Below are 17,732 nucleotides of genomic sequence, written 5' to 3'. Positions count from 1 at the left end.
TGGGTGATCGCTTTGCTGAGCATCTTCGGTCTGTGCGCATTCAGGACCCTGACCTTCCTGTTGCTTGCCATTTTAACAAAAGACCCTGCATCATGCCCCCCCCCAACCTTATCCAGCTTTTTCCTCTTTGCTTCCCCCATCCCCTGCCCCCACATCTACAGTTCATCCTCTGATGTTAGTTTCCCTGCTGTTTGACCTTTCACATCTTTTGTTCTCTCTGGGGACTGCCATTAGCACTCTTTCCCTTGGTTTCTGTGGCCATTAGCACCCGGTTTCCCTGGGTTTCTGTGGCTATGACTCTTCTTTCATTCTTACTCCACAGTATAAATATTTCCCACTTTCTCTGTCTGTTAGCTTTGACAAAGAGTCATTGGACTCGAAACGTTAGCTCTTTTCTCTCCCTACAAATGCTGCCAGACCTGCTGAGATTTTCCAGCATTTTCTCTTTCGACCAAGATTGATACAGTTTTGGATGCTAAAGGAATAAAGACGGGTGACTGGTTAGCTCAATTATCTAGACAGCTGATGTGTCCATCAGATTAATACCAACAGCATGGGATTCAGTCCCTATTCTGGCTGAGAATACTGAGGGAACGTGGAAATTGCAAGCACTCATGCTAATCTTCCAGTCATAGGCACAGGGGTGGTGCCGGAGGACTGGGAAATTAGGAATATTACAATCCTGTTCAAAAATGGGTGCAAGATAAATAAGAACATAAGAACTAGGAGCAGGCCATCTGGCCCCTCGAGCCTGCTCCACCATTCAATGAGATCATGGCTGATCTTTTGTGGACTCAGCTCCACTTTCCGGCCCTTACACCATAACCCTTAATCCCTTTATTCTTCAAAAAACTATCTTTACCTTAAAAACATTTAATGAAGCAGCCTCAACTGCTTCACTGGGCAAGGAATTCCATAGATTCACAACCCTTTGGGTGAAGAAGTTCCTCCTAAGCTCAGTCCTAAATCTACTTCCCCTTATTTTGAGGCTATGCCCCCTAGTTCTGCTTTCACCCGCCAGTGGGAACAACCTGCCCGCATCTATCCTATCTATTCCCTTCATAATTTTATATGTTTCTATAAGATCTCCCCCCTCATCCTTCTAAATTCCAATGAGTACAGTCCCAGTATACTCAACCTCTCCTCGTATTCCAACCCCTACAGCTCTGGGATTAACCTAGTGACTCTCCTCTGCACACCCTCCAGCGCCAGTACATCCTTTCTCAGGTAAGGAGACCAAAAGTGAACACAATACTCCAGGTGTGGCCTCATTAACACCGTATACAATTGCAGCAGAACCTCCCTAGTCATAAACGTCATCCCTCCAGCAACAAAGGACAAAACTCCTTCTCTGTTGCACCTGTAAACCAACTTTTTGCTACTCATTCACTAGCACACCCAGGTCTCTCTGCACAGCAGCATGTTTTAATATTTTATCATTTAAATAATAATCCCGTTGCTGTTATTCCTACCAAAATGGCGAACCTCACACTTGTCAACATTGTATTCCATCTGCCAGACCCTAGCCCATTCACTTAACCTATCCAAATCCCTCTGCAGACTTCCGGTATCCTCTGCACTTTTTGCTTTACCACTCATCTTAGTGTCGTCTGCAAACTTGGACACATTGCACTTGGTCCTCAACTCCAAATCATCTATGTAAATTGTGAACAATTGTGGGCCCAATACTGATCCCTGAGAGACACCACGAACTACTGATTGCCAACCAGAGAAACACCCATGAATCCCCACTCTTTGCTTTCTATTAATTAACCAATCCTCTATCCATGCTACTACTTTCCCCTTAATGCCATGCACCTTTATCTTATGCAACAACCTTTTGTGTCGCACCTTGTCGAAAGCTTTCTGGAAATCCAGATATACCACATCCATTGGCTCCCCGTTATCTATCGCACTGGCAATGTCGTCAAAAAACTCCACTAAATTAGTGAGGCACGATCTGCCCTTTATGAACCCATGCTGCGTCTGCCCAATAGGACAATTTCCATCCAGATGCCTCACTATTTCTTCCTTGATGATAGATTCCAGCATCTTCCTTACTACCGAGGTTAAGCTAACTGGCCTATAATTACTCGCTTTCTGCCTACCTCCTTTTTTAAACAGTGGTGTCACGTTTGCTAATTTCCAATCCGCCGGGACCACCCCAGAGTCTAGTGAATTTTGGTAAATTATCACTAGTGCATTTGCAATTTCTCATGCCATCACTTTTAGCACTCTGGGATGCATTCCATCAGGGCCAGGAGACTTGTCTATCTTTAGCCCCATTAGCTTGCCCATCACTACCTCCTTTTTAAAAAAAAACTTTTATTAAGGTTTCCATAAAATATCAGTAACAAAATGAAAAAGGAACCCAACAGGATTAAGTACAAAACACAGTACAGAAAAGCAACCCTCCATACCCCCCTGTATATAAATAATAAATTAACATTAACATCCCGACCACAACAGGTATATACACCCCCTCAGACTCCCCAGTGTAAATAACAAAAACAAAAATAAAGTAAACCCCCTCCCCCCACCCCCGAGTTGCTGCTGCCATTGACCAATGTCTACCGTTCTGCCAGGAAGTCTAAGAACGGTTGCCACCGCCTAAAGAACTGTTGTACCGACCCTCTCAAGGCGCATTTCACCCTCTCCAACTTAATAAACCCCGCCATAGCGTTGATCCAGGATTCCATGCTTGGGGGCCTCGCATCCTTCCACTGAAGAAGAATCCTTCGCCGGGCTACCAGGGACGCAAAGGCCAGAATACCGGCCTCTTTCGCCTCCTGCACTCCCGGCTCCTCCGCGACCCCAAATATTGCGAGCCCCCAACCCGGCTTGACCCTGGATCCTACCACCCTCGACACCGTCCTCGCTACTCCCTTCCAAAATTCCTCCAGCGCTGGGCACGCCCAGAACATATGGGTGTGATTTGCTGGGCTCCCTGAGCACCTAACACACCTGTCCCCACCCCCAAAAAACCGGCTCATCCTTGTCCCGGTCATGTGTGCCCTGTGCAGCACCTTAAACTGTATGAGGCTGAGCCTCACGCACGATGAGGAAGAGTTCACCCCCCCCCCCCCCCCCCCCCCCGAGGGCATTTGCCCACGTCCCTTCCTCAATCTCCTCTCCCAACTCCTCCTCCCACTTACCTTTCACCTCCACCACCGAGGCCTCCTCCTGCATCACCTGGTAAGTTTCCGAGATCATCCCCCCCTCCCGAGAGCACACTGTCCTGTACTGTGTGTGGCAGCAGCCGCGGGAATTCCACCACCTGCCGCCTGGCAAGCGCCCTTACCTGTAAGTACCTGAAGGTGTTCCCTGGGGGGAGCCCGTAATTCTCCTCCAGCTCACCCAGGCTCGTGAACTTCCCGTCCACAAACAGGTCCCCCAACCTTCGTATCCCTGCCCTGTGCCACCCCGAAAACCCTCCATCTGTTCTCCCTGGGACGAACCGGTGGTTCCCCCGTATTGGGGTCCATACCGAGGCCCCAACTTCCCCCGTGCCGCCTCCAATGCCCCCAGATTTTAAGGGCAGCCGCCCATCACTACCTCCTTAGTTTTGAAAATCATCTCAAGGTCCTCACCTGTCATAGCCTCATTTCCATCAGTCACTGGCATGTTGTGTCTTCCACTGTGAAGATCGACCCTGTTCAGTTCCTCAGCCATTTCCTCATCTCCCATTAATAAATCTCCCTTCTCATCCTCTCAAGGACCAATATTTACCTTAGCCACTCTTTTTTGTTTTATGTATTTGTAGAAACTTTTACTATCTGTTTTTATATTCTGGGAAAGTTTACTCTCAATCTATCTTATTCTTCTTTATAGCTTTTTTAGTAGCTTTCTGTTGCCCCCTAAAGATTTCCCAGTCCTCTAGTCTCCCACTAATCTTTGCCACTTTGTATGCTTTTTCCTTCAATTTGATGCTCTCCCTTATTTCCTTAGATATCCACGGTTGATTTTCCCTCTTTCTACCGTCCTTCCTTTTTGGTGGTATAAACCTTTGCTGAGCAGTGAAAAATTGCTTGGAAGGTTCTCCACTGTTTCATCGTAAAATCTTTGCTCCCAGTCTATCTTAGCTAGCTCTTCTCTCATCCCATTGTAATCCCCTTTGTTTAAGCACAACACTAGTGCTTGATTTTACCTTCTCACCCTCCATCTGTATTTTAAATTCCACCATATGATCACTCCTTCCGAGAGGATCCCTAACTATGAGATCATTAATCAATCCTGTCTCATTACACAGGGCCAGATCTAGGCCTGCTTGTTCCCTCGTAGGTTCCGTTACATACTGTTCTAGGAAACTATCGCGGATACATTCCATAAACTCCTCAAGGCTGCCTTGACCGACCTGGTTAAACCAATCGACATGTAGATTAAAATTCCCCCATGATAACTGCTGCACCATTTCTACATGCATCAGTTATTTCTTTGTTTATTGCCTACCCCACCATAATGTTACTATTTGGTGGCCTATAGACTACTCCCATCAGTGACATTTTTGCCTTACTATTCCTGATTTCCACCCAAATGGATTCAACCTTATACTCCATAGCACCAATGTCATCCCTTACTATTGCCTGGATGTCATCCTTAAATTACAGAGCTACACCACCTCCCTTACCATCCACTCTGTCCTTCCGAATAGTTTGATACCCGTGGATATTTAACTCCCAGTCGTGACCATTCTTTAATCATGTTTCAGTAATGGCCACTAAATCATAGTTATTCACGATGATTTGTGCCATCAACTCATTTACCTTATTCCGAATACTACGAGCATTCAGGTAAAGTACACTTATGCTGGCTTTTATACCTCTGTTTTGAATCACACCGTGATCAGTAACCTCGCCCAAGTTATTTTTCCTCTTAACTTATCTCTTAATTTTCCTTGTCGTTAAATCCATATCTTCATGTAACAACCTGCCGCGTCGCTTTCCATTTATGTTTTTACTTCCCATTTTATTCCTTTTAGTACTACTGGGCCTACTTGCTGAGCTCCCCTCAGTCACTGTACCTTGTACTGTCGCCCTTTTTGATTTTGGACTATGGCTTCTCTGCCTTACACTTTCCCCCTTATACCTTTTGTTTCTGTCCCTGTTTTACTACCTTCAGACTTCCTGCATCGGTTCCCATCCCCCTGCCACATTAGTTTAAACCCTCCCCAACCGCTCTGGCAAACAGCCCCCCTAGGACATCAGTTCCAGTCCTGCCCAGGTGTAACCCGTCCAGTTTGTACAGGCGCCACCTCCCCCAGAACCGGTCCCAATGCCCCAGGAATCTGAAACCCTCCCCCTGCAACTACAGAGCAGTCAGTTTGACTTTAATGACAGGGAAATATCTGGAAACTATAGTTATGGACAAAAATCAAGTCACTTAGACAGGTGCAGGATAATTTAGAAAAAACAGCATAGATTCATTTAGGGAAAGTCCTGTTTAACTAACTTGGAAGTTTTATGATGAAGTAACAGAGAAGGTTGATGTCATGTATGTGGAGTTTCAAAAGGCATTTGATATAGTGCCACATAACAAATTTGTGAGCAAAATTCTAGCTCATGGAATAAAAGGGAAAGTAGATACTTTGATAAGAGATTGGCTGAATGACAGGAAACAGTAGTGAAAAATCATTGTTTTCCAGTTTGGAAGAAGGTTTATAGTGGAGTTCAGTGTTGGGACCCTTACTCTTCCTGAAATATATGAATGATCTTGACCAGAGCATGATTTCCAAATCTGCGAATGATCTGAAGATTGGAAGTGGTTTTTTTTTAAAGAAAATATTTTATTGAAGCATTTGTAATTTTCACAGTTTTAACACTTTAACAGCCCTACCAGCCCCGTCCTATTTCCTAATTACCCGTATACAAAGTTCCCTGTCCTCGTCTTACACTACCATGCCTCTCATTTTCCACCCCCACTTTCTGTTGACGTTCAATTTCCCTTGAAGGAGCCGATGAACGGCTGTCACCTCCGGACAAACTCCTGAATTGAGCCTAACAAGGCGAACTTAATCTTTTCCAGCCTGAGAAACCCTGCCAGGTCGCTGACCCATACTCCTGACTTTGGAGCTCCAAGTCCCCCCATCCCAGCAAAATCCGTCTCGGGCCACCAGGGAGAAGGCCAGAACATCGGCCTCCCTCCCCCCTGGGCCCCCAGATCTTCCGATACCCCAAATATTGCCGGTTCTGGACTCGGAGTAACCCTCCCTTCCAGGACCTCTGACATGGCGTCCGCAAATCCCTGCCAGAATCCCCTTAGCTTCGGACACGCCCAAAACATATGTACATGATTCGCCGGGCTTCCCCCACAATGTCCGTACCTATCTTCCACTTCCACAAAAAACTTACTCATCCGGGCCAGTCATAAGAGTCCTATGGAGCACCTTAAACTTGATCAGACGAAGCCTGGCACACGATGAGGATGAATTGACTCTCCTCAAGGCCTTTTCCCATAGTCTGACTTCCAACTCCCCTCCCAACTCTTCCTCTTCACCTCTCCACTCCATTAATTCCTTGTATATTTTCGAGACCCTCCCCATCCCAATATGAAGATTGGAATTATTGACAACTGCGATGAGGATAGTCCTGAACTTCAAAAGGACATGGACATATTGGTGGATTGGGCAGCCCAGGTGGAAGACGAAGTCTGAGGCGATTCATTTTGGCAGGTAGAATGCAGAGAGACAACATAAAACAAAGGGGGAAACTCTAAGGAAGACGCAGGAACCGAGGAACCTCCATGTACATAAGTCAAGATGGGAGGACATGTTGAGAGTGCAGTTTGAAGCATGTAATATCTTAAGCTTTATTAATAGGGGCAATGAGTGCAATTGTAAGGACATCATGTTGAACTTGTACAAGATATTAGGTAAGCCTCATCTGGGTACTGCAACCAGTTCTGGGCATCATACTTGAGGAAGAATGTGGAAGCATTGGACAGAGTAGAAGCGATTCACACAAATTATTCCAGGAATAAAGAACTGTAGCTGTGAGGGTAAATTGGGAGAGGCTGGGACTGTTTCCCTTGGAGAAAAGACGACAGAGGAGACTTCATAGAGATATTCAAGATCTTGAGGGGCAAGGACAGGGTAACTAGGGAGTCTGAAACAAACTTCAAAGGGGCGGTGGCGGCAGGTTCGAGTGAGGTATTCAAAAGGGAATTGGATTGCTACTTGAATGTGCAAGGTTACGGGGATAAGGCAGGGGAGTGGGTAGAATCTTCTTTCAGAGAGCCAGTGCAGATTCGACGGGCCGAATTACCTCCTTCTGCACTGTAAACATTCTGTGACTCTCAATCTGTCTTCTCACCCTATCCATATTAAAATATCATGCCACTTTTCTGTGGTTAGGCAAATAATCACTAGAGGCCTGTCTACAGGGTGGGGTTATAGGGATAGGGTGGATGTGTGGGCTTGGGTAGGGTGCCCTTTCCAAGGACAGGTGCAGACTCGATGGTCCGTAAGGCCTTCTTCTGCACTGTAAATTCTATCATTCTACAGGCAGCAGAGTGAAGGAAAAGGGAATTAACGGATATGTGGACAGTGGAGTGGAGGTAGAATAGCAATCCTAATCATACTGAATGGCACAACAGGCTTGAAAGGCTGAAAGGCCTACACCTGCTCCTATTTTTATGTTCTTATTGAGTGTGCATAAGTATCTGATATATCTGGAAAAACAGACTGCTCTATTTTAACGTGACCACCTTTAACGAAGTTACAGTTTTGTACTCTCCTAGGAAGCCCTGCCTGAATTTAGCATTCTATAATGGTTGCAATGATGGACTTAGCTTTATTTCTAATGGGTTGGCCTTGCTAAGAACGCACAAGAGCCCAAAAATGTATACATACACTAGCTAGAGGATCTAGAACCAAGGGAAGGCTCATTTAGGATGAGATGAGAGGGATCTCTTCACTCAGAGGGTGGTAGATATTTGGAATGCTCTATCCCAGAGGGCTGTGGCAGGTCAGTCCATTGAATATGTTCAAGACAGAGATTGATAGATTTCTAGTTAAAGACATCAAGGGATATGTGCGGGTAAACAGTGTTGAGGCAGATGATCAGCCAGATCTCATTGAAATGTGGAGTAGGCTCAAAAGGCTTAACAGCCTACTTCTGTTCCAATTTTCCTCTATGCATAAAAGAGGAGTTAACCTGATGCCTGGCCAATATTTATCCCTCATTCAACATCACAAAAATAGATCATCTGAACAATTTCCTTCTTGTTGTTTGTGGGAGCTCTCTCTATAAACTGCCTGCCTTGTTTTCTACAACAGTGAATAATAGTACGGCATTGGCTGCAAACCTCTTCAGCCCGGTGAGAACACAATAGGTGCTATAGAAATGCAAGGTCACTCTGCCTTCCTACCCAATTGAGCTTCATGCTCAGCTTAAACAGTCTGTTGAAAACACTTCATTAACACTAATCACTTGAAATCTCAGACAGCTGGGTGGCATGGTGGCACAGTGGTTAGCACTGCTGTCTTACGGCACTGACGACCCGGGTTCGATCCCGGCACCGGGTCACTGTCCGTATGAAGTTTGCACATTCTCCCCGTGTCTCACCCCCACAACCCAAAACGGTAGGTGAACTGGCCACGCTAAATTGTCCCTCAATTGGGGAAAAAAAAGAAGTGGATACTCTAAATTTAAAAAAAAGAAATCTCAAGACAATTGGGTAATGCAGGCTACATTCAAATGACTGTGTATAATGTAAAACAGCTTTAGCTTCTCGAACTTTTAATTCATATTAAAAAACAATACAGATGGAATTTAACCCTTTAAGTTGTGAGCATTTTGGAGGACTAACAAGGCAAGGGAATATACAATGAATGGTAGGACCCCAGGAAGTACAGAGGACGAGAGACCTTGGGATGCATGTCCAAAGATACCTGAAATCAGCAGGACAGATACATAAGGTGGTTAAGAAGGCATATGGGATATTTACCATTATTAACCGAGGTACAGAACACAAGAGCAGGGGAGGTTTTGATGGGGTTGTATAAAATGCTGGTTAGGCCACAGTCGAGTACTGTTTGCAGTTCTATTGCCCCACTATAGAAAGGGATGGCACTGGAGAGGGAGCAGGATTCATCAGGATGATGCCTAGGCTGGAGTGTTTCAGCTATTAAGAGGGGCTGGTTAGGTTGGGGTTTCCCTCGGAGCAGAGAAGGCTGGGGGGGGGGCGGTTGAGGTGTATAAAATTATGAAGGGCATGGATAGAGTGGATAGGAAGGAACTTTTCCCCTTAGCAGAGGGTCAATCACCAGGAACCATAAATTTAAAGTAACGGGAGGGAGGTTTATAGGAGATGAGGAAATCTTTTTTCCACCTCGCGGGTGTTGGGAATCTGGAACTCAATGCTTGAAAGGATGGCAGAGGCGGGAATCCTCACAACATTTAAGAAGTATTTAGATAAGCGCCTTAAATGCCATAGTGTACAAGGCTACGGGCCAAGTGCTGGACAATGGTTCATTGAGTTCACTGACAGTTCATGGAGAACTGTTGGCGTGACATTGACCGTCTCAATTTCTCTGCTCCTCTTTCACTCTAACCTGACTCCTTCGGAATTCTGCTCTCTCAGATCCAACTCTGACTTTGTCATCAAACCCACTGACAAGGGTGGGCTGTTGTTGTCTGGCATGCTGACCTCTACCTCACAGAGCTGAGCGCTAACTCTCAGACATTTCCTTCTCCATCCCCCTGGACCATGACCCCACCACCGAGCATCAAGTCATGATTTCCAGGACTGTCACTGACAGCTTCCAATCTCAATTTCCTAAACCCGGATAGCTGCATCTACCTCCTCCACAAAATCCACAAACAGGAATGTCCCGGTAGGCCTATCGTGTCAGCCTGTTCCTGCCCCACTGAACTCATTTCTTCCTTTCTTGACCTCATACTCTCTCCTCTTGTAGTCCCTTCCCTCCTAGACCCGCGATTCCTCTGAAATCCTACAGCATATCGACAACTTTCACTACCCCAGCCCTAACCACCTCTTCTTTAGCATGGATGCCTAATACCTCTATTCCCCACCAGGATGGTCGGAGGGATCTCCACTTCTTCCTCGAACAGAGGCCTGAACAATCCCCATCCACCACCACTCTCCTCCATCTGGCTAAACTTGTCCTCTCACTGAACAATTTCTCGTCCTCTCACTGAACAATTTCTCCTTTCACTTGTCTCACTTTTTCAAAACCAGAGGCATGGTTATGGCTATGGGTGACCCGCATGGGTCCCAGTTTTGTCGGTCACTTTATGGAGTTTGTGGAACATTCCCTGTTCCAGTCCTACTCTGGCCCCATCCCACAAGTCTCATCGGTACATCGACGGCTGTTTCGGTGCCGTATCATATTCCCATCCGGACCTGGAAATATTGATTAATTTCTCCTCCAATTTTCACACCTCTATCACCTTCACATGGTCCATATCTGATACATTCCTTCACTATCTTGACGTCTCGATCTCACTACCATGACCTCTCAATCTCCATGTCGGGGGATACACGGTCCACTAGTATGCAGTACAGGCCCACCGACTCCTTCAGTTACCTCGACTACAGCTCTTCACATCCCACATCCTGCAAGGATTCAGTCCCATTCTCGCAGTTCCTTCGCCTCCATCGCATCTGTTCCATTGATGCCACTTTCTAAAACGGTGGCTGACATCTCCCTTAATCGTGGTTTCCCACCCTTGGTGGTTGATCGGGCTCTCAACCATGTCTGACCCATCTCCCGCACCTCAGCTCTCACCCCTTCCCTTCCTCTCCCTTCCAGAACCAGGACAGGGTCCTCCTTGTCCTCACTCACCCCACCAGCCTTTGCAGTCAAAGAATCATCTTCCGCCAGTCATGCCAACTCCAGCATGATGCCGTCACCACCAAACATACCTTCCCCATACTCCCAGTCAGCATTCTGCAGTGGCCGGTCCTTCATGGATACGCTGGTCCACTCCCCCAACACCTCACCCTCTTCCCACAGCACCTTCCCATGCAATCGCAGAAGGTGTAACACCTGCTCCTTTACCTCCTCCCTGTTCATCTTCCCAGGGCGGCACTTCAAGCGCACCTCCTTCAATCTGGTCTATTGCATTCGCTGCTCCCAACGTGGTTTACTCGACATTGGAGAGACTAAGCGCAATCGGGTGACTGCTTTGGAGAACACCTTTGGTCCATCCGCAAGCAGGACTCAGACCTTCCTGTCGCTGCCATTTCATCTCACCGTCCTGCTCCCATGTCCACATGTCTGTCCTTGGCCTGCTGCAATGTTCCAGCTAAACTCAGCACAAACTGGAGAAACAGCACTTCATCTTGCAATTCGGCACATTACAGCTTTCCTGACCAAACACGGAGTTCTGGTTGTCCTTTGACATACTGTTTACCTTTGTTCTGTCATTCTGATCTCAATGTGCCACTGTCAGCACCCTTCTTAGCCTTAATCGCCCCCATTTACATTTTCTTTTGTCTTTCTGTCCACAGCATCTTTGTCAATCTCCACCTATCGCTGGCCCGCTAACCAGCCCCGCTGGAAAATGGAATTAGAGTAAATAGGTGCTTGATGGCCGGTACGGACAGGGCGGAACGGCTTCTTTCCATGCTGTAAATACTGTGACAACTTTCATTTAAAAAGTTAATTCAGTGCTTTTTTCACAGGTAGCAGTTAATCATCTCAGTAAAACATTTCACGCCTTCTCAACAGAGCACGAAACTCATACCTCCCGGAAGAAAATATCAGCTGGGGTCAGGTTCTGAGGAATGCCTTCATTCTGTTTATTCAGGGCAGAGTTAATTGCAGCATTTACAACTTCAGGAAACTTGGTGTGGTGGTTTTTTAGAACAATAGCAGCAGAAAGCTTCTCGGCATGTTCACAGAGCAAGAGGCGTGTTGCCATTGGGATTCCACGCACCACAACAGTCTGGAGGCGATTTAGTAATTCCATCTAGATTGAATAAATAGGGATTAACAGATTTGATGCTAGACAGCATGATATGTTTATCTGAGGTCCAGTCATCTTCAACAAATTAAATCAAAGGAAAGAACATTCAGCCCAGTGCCAATGCTTGCTTTTCAATTTCAACTGGTAGTCTGATCCCATACAATGTATTATGTTACGCGCTTTGTCTTTGGTTACCAATTCCTGTTCATCTGTTCCATCTTCTATCGCCATAGCACCGTGTGTGCGTGTGGGCACGCAGAGGGCAGAATCTGTCCCTAACATTTTACACAAGTTTCAAACCTGGAAGGTAATTTCAGATGGATCTACTGCTGAAACTTTCCTCAACATGGCTACAGCGCAGTGATGACAATGTCACCTGAGTCAGCAGCTCATGTGTTCAAGTCTCACTCAAGGGCATGAGCAATACGGAGGCCTGCATGGTCTGAAACGTTGTCTTTTGGACGAGGTGTTGTCAAGATCTTATCTGCTATTCATATGGATGCAAGCAAGGCCCTAATGCTGTTCAAAGTGTAGAGATGCAAGATTCCTGGCCTGCATTCCTCCCATAACCACCAATATAATTGATCATTTCCTGTTTGTGGGATTCTCCTGTGCACAAATCAGCTTTGCACTTGTATAACAAATGGCTAGACTTCAAAAGAATTCAACTACTGGGAAATATTCCAGCACATTCAGACACTATATAAGAGCAAGCTGTTCATTCTTTGAATTAAAACTTACAACCCTCACGGCGCCGAGGACCCGGGTTCGATCCCAGCCCCGGGTCACTGTCCGTGTGGCGTTTATACATTCTACCAGTGTCTGCATAGGTCTCACCCCCAGAACCCAAAGATATGCAGGGTATTTGGATTGGTCACATTAAATTGCCCCTTTATTGGGGAAAAAAAAGAATTGGGCACCAAATTTATCATTTTAAAAAACAAACAACTTACATCCTGGAGAAATTCCATCAAACAGTAATGGGCTTTCATTTTATCTTCCAGCTGATGAAGCAGCAGCAGGGAGGTGTTGCTAAATCTACTTACATCTGTGAAGAGAACACAATATTCTTACAACTCAACCGTACACCGGTCTAATAAACTGCAAGGATCATCTCAAAGTTAAGCATTATTCACAATGTTGATATGTAGTTATGCTATAATTATGGTTGCAAAATATCCCTTCCACATACACAACCAAATGGCATTCCAAAATTCAGGATAAAAGTATGCTGATGACTGCACAATAACTGGAATCCTTCAGCTTTGTCTCCAGCATCTGACATCCATCAATACCTTACATCAGACCTGAAGCATTCACTGCTTACAAAGAACTTCCCACATCAAGACTCAGGAACAAGAGGTAAGGAAATGCTGCTTTATTAATGTACAGAGATTTTAATTTGCAGCAGGTAGTTACAGTGAGAAAGTTTGCTTTTGTCCTTCACACCAGGCATTCTTTTCTGTGGGCACGGGAGCAGGAAATATACTGGCTGCTGTGTTTTGGGATCAGGATGATATCTTAACTATTCCAAATTCCCACAGACACCTATCCAAACCCCATAAACACAAGTTTCACCAGGGAACTGGAAGCAATGGCAACAAACACGGAAACCCTGTATATAGTAAGAGAGAAAACGGGTAGCACACGGACTAGCGCTTTCAGCTCGACTGTGGGGGAAGATAAAGATATTTGCATAATTGAAAAGTTTATCCAGGAACCCAGGACTATGCGGCACAGTGGTTAGCACTCCTGTCTCTCAGTGCCAGGGACCCGGGTTCAATTCTGCCCTTGGGTGACTGTCTGTGTGGAATTTGCACTTCCCCCCCGTCTGCACGGGTTTCCTCCCGCAGTCCAAAGATGTGCAGGCGGGGTTAAGGGGGAGTGGGCCTAGGTGGGGCGCTCTTTCAGAGGGTCAGTGCAGGCTCGATGGGCTGAATAGCCTCCTTCTGCACTGTAGGGATTCTATGATAGCTCCAATGCTATATCTCCCGTTAGCTTCATGAAGTTGGTAATAGGTCCTACTTCAGTAGAGAGCAGAAATATCGAAGATCTCAACAACCTTTCTAAAAGGCGCATAATTCAGATCACAGACATATTCTCATGAGATGTTAATTGGGATCAGTAACCAATTACCCTAATTGTTGCAGCAGCAATAGACAATTTACCAAGTGTGATCAAATAATAGGGTGGTGCAGCATCAGAGTGGATAGGCTGGTGAGTGTTGAGGGATTTGGTCAATTTCCCAGAAACTATGGTCATTCCTACTTAACTTCCTGATGAACAGTGTATTCCAACAAATTCAGTGGTACAGATTTCCAATACAAAAGCTTACCATTCGGTACAGACTCAGCCCAGCGTGGGTCACAAGCAGGATAGTCATTGATCAGATCAAGACTAATCTGTGCTACAGCCATGTCTAGATCAGAGTCTGGTCCCATATCAGAATCATCCGGGAATAATTCCTCCAACATGTTCTGGGAACCAAGGATGTCCTTTCTGGAAATTAAAATGATTAAAGTGACTCAAATTGCATGCAACAGCAGAATGGACATAAAAGCAAATGATTTTCAGATTTCTGAAACAAAAACAGAAAACACTGGACAATCTCAGGAGGTCTGACAGCATCCATGGAGAGAGAAGGAAGCTAACGTTTAGAGTCTGGATGACCTTTTGTCAAAGCTGGAGAGAACTGGAAATAGAGTCAGATTTATTCTGTTGTAAGGAGGGGTGTGGAGGGATGGGGCTGGATAGGGTGCCAGAGATATGTGGAGATTGACAAAGATGCCGTGGACAGAAAGACAAAAGGAATATAAATGGGGTGATTAAGGCCAAGAAGGGTGCGGATAGTGGCACATAGAGATTAGAATGTGCGAATGGCAGACAACAGTGAACAGTGTGCCAGAGGGCAACTGGGAAGAGATGGCCCAAGTAGGGTGGGGGGGAAACAATGGGGAGGGAACAACAGATCAATGGAAGAAATTAAGATAAATTGATAGAAAAAAAATGTGGAGAAGGTGGAGGAGTTCATAGTCTAAAGTTGTTGAACTCAGTGTTAAGTCCAGAAGGCTGTCATGTGCCTAATCAGAAGATGATGTGATGTCCCTCCAGTTTGTGTTGGGCTTCACTGGAATATTGCAGCAGGCAAAGGACGAACATGTGGACGTGAGAACAGGACAGCGAGTTGAAATGGCAGCCACTGGAAAGTCTGGGTCCAGTTTGCGGATGGACCGATGGTGTTCTGCAGAGATCACCGAGTCTGCGTTTAGTCTCTTCAATGTAGAGCAGACCGCATTCGGAGCAGCGAATGCAATAGGCCAGTTTGAAGGAGGTGCATGTTAAGCGCTGCCTCCATTAAAAAGTATGTTTAGACCCTGGGAGGAGGTAAAGGGACAGACATTACACTTTCTACAATTGCATGGGAAGGTGTCATAGGAAGAGAGAGAGGTGTTGGGAGTGATGGAGAAATGGACCAATGGGTGGGAAACCACAATTAAGGAAGAACGAAGACATGCCAGCCAGCAGTACCATTTTGGAAAGTGGCATCATTGGAACAAATGCATCAGAGGCAAAGAATGGGATGGAGTCCTTATAAGTTGTTGGGTGTGAAGTTCTGTAGTCGAGGTAGCTGTGGTAGTCAGTAGGTTTGGAACGGATATCAGTGGACAGTCTATCCCCAGAAATTGAAGTAGAAAGGTCAAGGAATGGAAAGAGAGTGTCGGAGATGAACCATATGATGGTGATAGAGAAGTGGAGATTGGAAGCAAAATTAATACATTTGTCCAGGTCCGGATGGGAACATGAAGTGGCACCGAAACAAGAATGTTCCATATAGCCCATAAAGAGACAGGCAAAACTGTGACCCATGCGGATACCCATAGCCACACCTTTGGTTTCGAGGAAATGAGACGTGTTAAAGGAGAAATTATTCAGAGCGAAGACAAGTTCAGCCAGACAGAGAAGAGTGGTGGTGGATGGGGATTTTTCAGGCCTCTTCGAGGAACAAGGGGAGAACCCTCAGACCATCCTGGTGGCGAAGGAGGTATAGAGGGATTGGACGTCCATGGTGAAGAGAAGACGGTTAGGGCCAGGAAACTGCAACTTCCTGATGTGATGTAGGGTATAAGAGGAATCACAAATGTAGGTTGGAAGGGACTGGACAAGGATATGGAGACAAGATAGGAAAAAATGAGTTTGGTCGGGCAGAAACAGGCTGACACAATGAGCCTACAGGGAAAGCCGTGTTTGTGGATTTTGGGGTGAAGGCAGAAACGGGCTGTCCAGGGAAATTATGAGGTTGGAAGCTATGGAAGGAATTTCTCCAGAGGGGTTGAGATTTGTGACAGTCCTGAAAACAATGGTTTGATGCCCAGTGGTGGGGTCATGGTCCAAGGGGAGGCAAGAGGAGTTGCTGTTCAATCTCTGCGAGGTAGAGGGCAGTACGCCTGACAACAACAGCCCACACTTGTCAGCAGGTTTGGTGACAAAGTCAGGGTTTGACTGAGAGAGTCGAGTGCAGCAAGTTCAGAATACGGCAGATTAGAATGGGGAGAGGAGCAGAGAAATAGTCAATGTCACACCGACAGTTCTGAATGAAAAGATCAAGAGCTGGTAAGCGGCTGGACGGAGAATGCTGGAGGAGGGTGAAAGGATCTGTTTATCGGGGAGGACTCCTGCCCGAAGTGAGCACGGAGATGAAGGCAGTAGAGAAGCATTCAGCGTCAAGCCCGAAATTCTTTGAGATGGGGATGTAAGGGTATGAAGCAGAGTCCTTTGCTGAGTACATCACGTACAGTCTCAGAGAGGGAAGGTCAGAGGGTATGGTCAATACACGGCAAGAGCTTGGGTTGGAAACAATGGGATCCAAGGGACGGGAGGGGATGGAGGGTCCTGGATGGAGCTTGCATATTTTAACACCTTAAAAAGGAACAGAAAAAGTTTATTTTTAAGACATCTGATGAGAATGAAATGAAACTGGGGCCAAGGACAGCTTTGCGATAGGGTGAGTCGGCACTGCTGTGGAGAGATATCGCGTTTGCGCATATGGTGGTGCATGGCGCTGAGCGTGATCTTAGAATGCAGTGGGAACAGGAGTCTGAAGAATGTTATATGTTCTGGAGTTACCTGTAATCCTGCGTGGATCAAACCATGAGAGGTGGAACCTTTTGGAATTAAGTTGGCATCATACTCCAGAATAAACAAGTGATTTTGCAGCTTTGATTTTCTTTTCAAGAGCATTTCACAAACTACTTGCTACATCCAAGTGAATGAAATATCTGCTTCAATCCAAAACCAAGAACCTGACTAACATTTGGGTCACTGTCTGTGCAGAGTCTGCACGTTCTCCCAATGTCTGCAGGGGTTTCCTCTGGGTGATCCGGTTTCCTCCCACAGTCCAAAAGATGTTCAGGTTAGGTGGATTGACCATGCTAAATTTGCCCTTAGTGTCCAAAAAAAGTTAGGTGGGGTTACTGGGTTAGGGTGGAGGTGTGGACTTAAGTAGGGTGCACTTTCCACAGGCTGGTGCAGACTCGATGGGCTGAATGGCCTCCTTCTGCACTGTAAATTCTATGATTCTATTTAAATCTTTAATTTTGGAAGTACATAGGAACAGTAGGCCATTCAGCCCATAGAACCTGTTCCAGCATGCACTTGGGTCATGGCTGTCTGTACTTCAACGTCATACTCCTTTTTCTCCCTTACTTAAAAATCTATTGATCGGTGGTTTGATAAACTCCAATTGCTCCCCAGTGTTCATAGCTTTTCTCAGGAGATCTCCAGATTTCCCCAAACCTTGTGTGT

At 45.9% G+C, this 17,732-nt stretch overlaps 1 protein-coding gene across 1 annotated transcript in view; it reads right to left on the bottom strand.

The window, feature by feature from the left end:
• Nucleotides 1-17,732, bottom strand: part of nup133 (nucleoporin 133) — a 116,762-nt gene that overhangs the window by 33,447 nt on the left and 65,583 nt on the right. Inside the window, 3 exon segments of the mRNA XM_072507373.1 lie at nt 11,709-11,933; nt 12,884-12,978; nt 14,266-14,429. Of these exon segments, the coding sequence (XP_072363474.1) occupies nt 11,709-11,933; nt 12,884-12,978; nt 14,266-14,429 (484 nt within the window).

This window comes from Scyliorhinus torazame, chromosome 1, assembly GCF_047496885.1.
Source record: "Scyliorhinus torazame isolate Kashiwa2021f chromosome 1, sScyTor2.1, whole genome shotgun sequence".
Classification (NCBI taxonomy): Eukaryota; Metazoa; Chordata; class Chondrichthyes; order Carcharhiniformes; family Scyliorhinidae; genus Scyliorhinus; species Scyliorhinus torazame.
This window is presented reverse-complemented; position numbering and strand designations above follow the sequence as displayed.